Here is a 4,032-nt window from a genome sequence, read left to right as displayed (position 1 = left end):
TGCCAAGGCCCCATATTTTCCTTTGCAGCCCTGTTCTTTCTCAGGAGTTCTCGTCCTCCAGTTCGAATCCACAGTGGGTTCAGCAGGCAAGAGTGCGAACCCACCCCAAGGTGTTCTGCCCATGCAGACAAGGCGCCGGTCTGCGTGCAGGCAGGAACACCACATATTCATAATATTTGGTTAAACAGAAGCTTTGAACACAGCAGGGAAAGTGATATTTTTATGAAAGGGTTTCCCAATTTTGGAAAAACTTTATGCTATTGGGTGAATCTACCCTAAGGTGAGAAGAGAAAGCCACAGTCTTTGTAAGAAAACCTTAAATACCACAATTAAACAGACAAGCAGAAAAACAATTAAACAAACAAGCAGAAAACAAAACAGAAATGCTGGTTTCCTTCATGCTAGATTATTTGGAAACTTATTATACTTTCACTTGTTCCCAAACTACACTAGATCAGTTGACAGCACAAATCAGGAGATGAGTTTCAAGTTGTCCTAAATGTCTATCCACAGCAATGTTCCAAATCAATGTCCCCCCCCGCCCCCATTTCATCTTGGATGAAAACTGTAAGCAGTAGTCATTGGAGAAAAGTCTCTTCAGACACGTGAGAAAAAACGATTAACACAGATTTCTGTGTCAGATTCCTTAGTGGAAAAGTAAAGAAATAACTCACCTTGATATATAGTGGCTCTCTAAGATGGTCAATAAGCACACAAGCCTTTTCCTCCCACACAGGATTGAGGTTCTTGTGGATAATTTTGCTTCTAAAAACTTCTTTTCTTCCAATTTTAAACTTCACATATGGATCGCTTGTCCCTGTTGAAGAGACACATGATCTACATCAGCCATGCCTCTCTATGGGATCATGACAGCTGTTCAGTGCAACGCCAAAGGAATTACAGGGAAATGTTAATGGAGACCTACTGCACAGGAGAGGGAGGAAAATGTCTCCAAGTACTGAAGGAAGATCAAGTCATCACCATGTTACCACTTTACCTTCTGAGCACAATTCTGCAAACTCGCCCTGGCCTTTGAGGACCAGGGTTGCTTCCATGGTGGGAGAACTGATGTCCATTTGACCGCAGTGGTTGAGGACTCTCCTCCCCTGCATCCTCACCAGATCGTGCTGTCGTTTACTTTCTTAATGACAGCCATCTACCTCAGCAAATCAGAAGATCTCACCATAGCTTTAATTTCCATCTCCCTAACTGCAGCAACTAAGAATACTGGACACCTTTTCCCATATAATCACTGTTCAGTTGCAGTTGAACTGTTGAGAATTTTCTATCCTTTTCATTAAAACTCACTTCACTAATTGGGTTGATTTTTGTTTGTTTGTAGTATTTGTTTTTTTAGTTTTATATATTCTGGAATCAAGTCCTTTACATGTGTAGGTAGCAAAGATTTTCTTCCGATTTTATAGACTTTCTCTTTATTCATTTACTTGTTCCTCTGGTGTGAGCATTTTGACATCATGTAATCCCAGCTGTCATTCTTGGTCTATTTTCTGAGCATGGAGTTTCCACAAAAACAAACAAACAAACAAATAAAAATAGAGGGTTAAGATATAACCCTTAATATAGAACTATGTAGAATAATTTCTGAGCATTTTTAAGACCTTAGGCTCAGTATTCACTATGAAAAATAATAAATAAACAAAATCCTAAAAACAGAACTTCCAAAGGTCCCAGGTACCTGATTCCTGGGCACATATCCACAAGACTCTAAAGAAACACACCATAGAGACAAACACTGTACATTCCTGTTTACTGTAGCAATATTTATAGTAGCCACTGTATGAAATCAGTGACCATAACAGGATACATAAAGATAATGAGGTATGCATTCATAATAAAGTATTATCTAACTTGAAGTAAGCCAGAATTAGAAAAATAAAATCCCTTCCAGTTGGTGCCAGTCCCGGGCCACCTTGGGCATGAACTGGGTGGACAGTCCCATGGTCCCAAAAGGACTCTCCACCTCACAGGAGACCTAGCACATCCAGGATCCTAGGATCACTGGTCTGGGTTAAAGACGAAGCTTCTTAGAGAACCAAGAAGATGTAATTATAAGAACTGTTGCATCTACATAGTCTCATAGCCCCTAAAGAAATAGAAGTAGTCATTAATAGTCTCCCAACCAAAAAAAAAAAAAAAAAAAATCCTAGGACCAGATGGGTTCAGTGCAGAGTTCTATCAGACCTTGAAAAAAGACCTAATTCCAATTTTCCTCAAATTATTCAAAAAATAGAAACAGAAGGTACTCTACCCAATTCATTCTATGAAGCCACAATTACTCTGATACCTAAAACACATAAGGACCCAATGAAGAAAGAGAACTTCAGACCAATTTCCCTTATGAATATCGATGCAAAAACACTCAATAAAATTCTTGCAAACCGAATCCAACAAGACATCAAAATGATCTTCCATCATGATCAAGAAGGCCCAGGGATGCAGGGATAGTTTAATATATGGAAATCCATCAATGTAATTCACTATATAAACAAATTCAGACAAAAGCCACATGATAATCTTGTTAGATTAGATGCTGAGAAAGCATCTGACAAAATCCAACACCCCTTCATGATAAAAGTCTTGGAAAGATTGGGAATTCAAGGCCCCTTCCTAAACATAGTAAAAGCAATGTACAGCAAACCAGTAGCCAACATCAAAGTAAATGGAGAGAAACTNGAAGCAATCCCACTAAAATCAGGGACGAGATACCTACCTACCTATTCAATATAGTTCTTGAAGTCATAGCTAGAGCAATTCGACAAGAAAATGAGATCAAGGGGATACAAATTGGTAAGGAAGAAGTCAAAATATCATTATTTGCAGATGATATGATAGTATATATAAGTGATCCTAAAAATTCCACCAGAGAACTCCTAAACCTGATAAAAAGCTTCAGTGCAGTAGCTGGATATAAAATTAACTCAAACAAATCAGTGGCCTTTCTTTACACAAAGGATAAACAGGCTGAGAAAGAAATTAGGGAAACAACACCCTTCACCATAGTCACAAATAATATAAAAATACCTTAATAAGGAAGTGAAGATCTGTTTGACAACAGCTTCAAATCTCTGAAGAGAGAATCAAAGAAGATCTCAGAAGATGGAAAGATTTCCCATGCTCATGGGTTGGCAGGATTAACATAGTCAAAATGGCTATCTTGCCAAAAGCAATCTACAAATTCAATGCAATCCCCATCAAAATTCCAACTCAATTCTTCACTGAGTTAGAAAAGGCAATTTGCAAATTCATCTGGAATTAAAAAAAAAAACCTAATAAAAGAACCTCTGATGGAACTACAATGCCTGACCTCAAGCTGTACTATAAAGCAATTGTGATAAAAACTGCATGGTGCTGGTACAGTGACAGACAGGTAGATGAATGGAATAGAATTGAAGACCCAGAAATAAACCCACACACCTATGGTCACTTGATCTTTGACAAAGGAGCTAAAACCATCCAGTGGAAAGAAGACAGCATCTTCAACAAATGGTGCTGGCACAACTTGTGGTTATCATGTAGAAGAATGCGAATTGATCCATTCTTATCTTCTTATTCAAAGCTCAAGTCTAACTGGATCAATGAACTTCACGTAAAGCCAGAGACCCTGAAACTTATAGAGGAGAAAGTGGGGAAGAGCCTCGGCACAGGGGAAAAATTCCTCAACAGAACAGCAATGGCTTGTGCTGTAAGATCGAGAACTGACAAATGGGACCTCATAAAATTGCAAAGCTTCTTATTGCACTGTCAATAAGACAAAAAGGCTGCCAACAGATTGGGAAAGGATCTTTACCAATCCTAAATATATATATATATATATCCTATATATGATATTTGTCCCCTATCTGATATATATATATATATATATATATATATATATATATATATATATATATATATATATATATCTCAAGAAGCTGGACTCCTGAAATTCAAATAACCCCATTAAAAATGGGGTACAGAACTAAACAAAGAATGTTCAACTGAGGAATACCAAAGGGCTGAGAAGCAGTTGAA

The 4,032-nt window shown here is 37.8% G+C and overlaps 1 protein-coding gene across 4 annotated transcripts in view; it reads right to left on the bottom strand.

Annotated features, from left to right (window-relative positions):
* Positions 1–4,032, bottom strand: part of Mctp1 (multiple C2 and transmembrane domain containing 1) — a 595,681-nt gene that overhangs the window by 302,249 nt on the left and 289,400 nt on the right. For all 4 annotated transcript variants that reach the window (XM_029544133.1, XM_029544132.1, XM_029544131.1 and 1 more), the window contains exon 3: positions 675–817. In XM_029544133.1, the coding sequence (XP_029399993.1) occupies positions 675–817 (143 nt within the window). The remainder of the gene's footprint in view (positions 1–674; positions 818–4,032) is intronic.

Source organism: Mus pahari, chromosome 11 (assembly GCF_900095145.1).
Source record: "Mus pahari chromosome 11, PAHARI_EIJ_v1.1, whole genome shotgun sequence".
Taxonomy (NCBI): Eukaryota; Metazoa; Chordata; class Mammalia; order Rodentia; family Muridae; genus Mus; species Mus pahari.
This window is presented reverse-complemented; position numbering and strand designations above follow the sequence as displayed.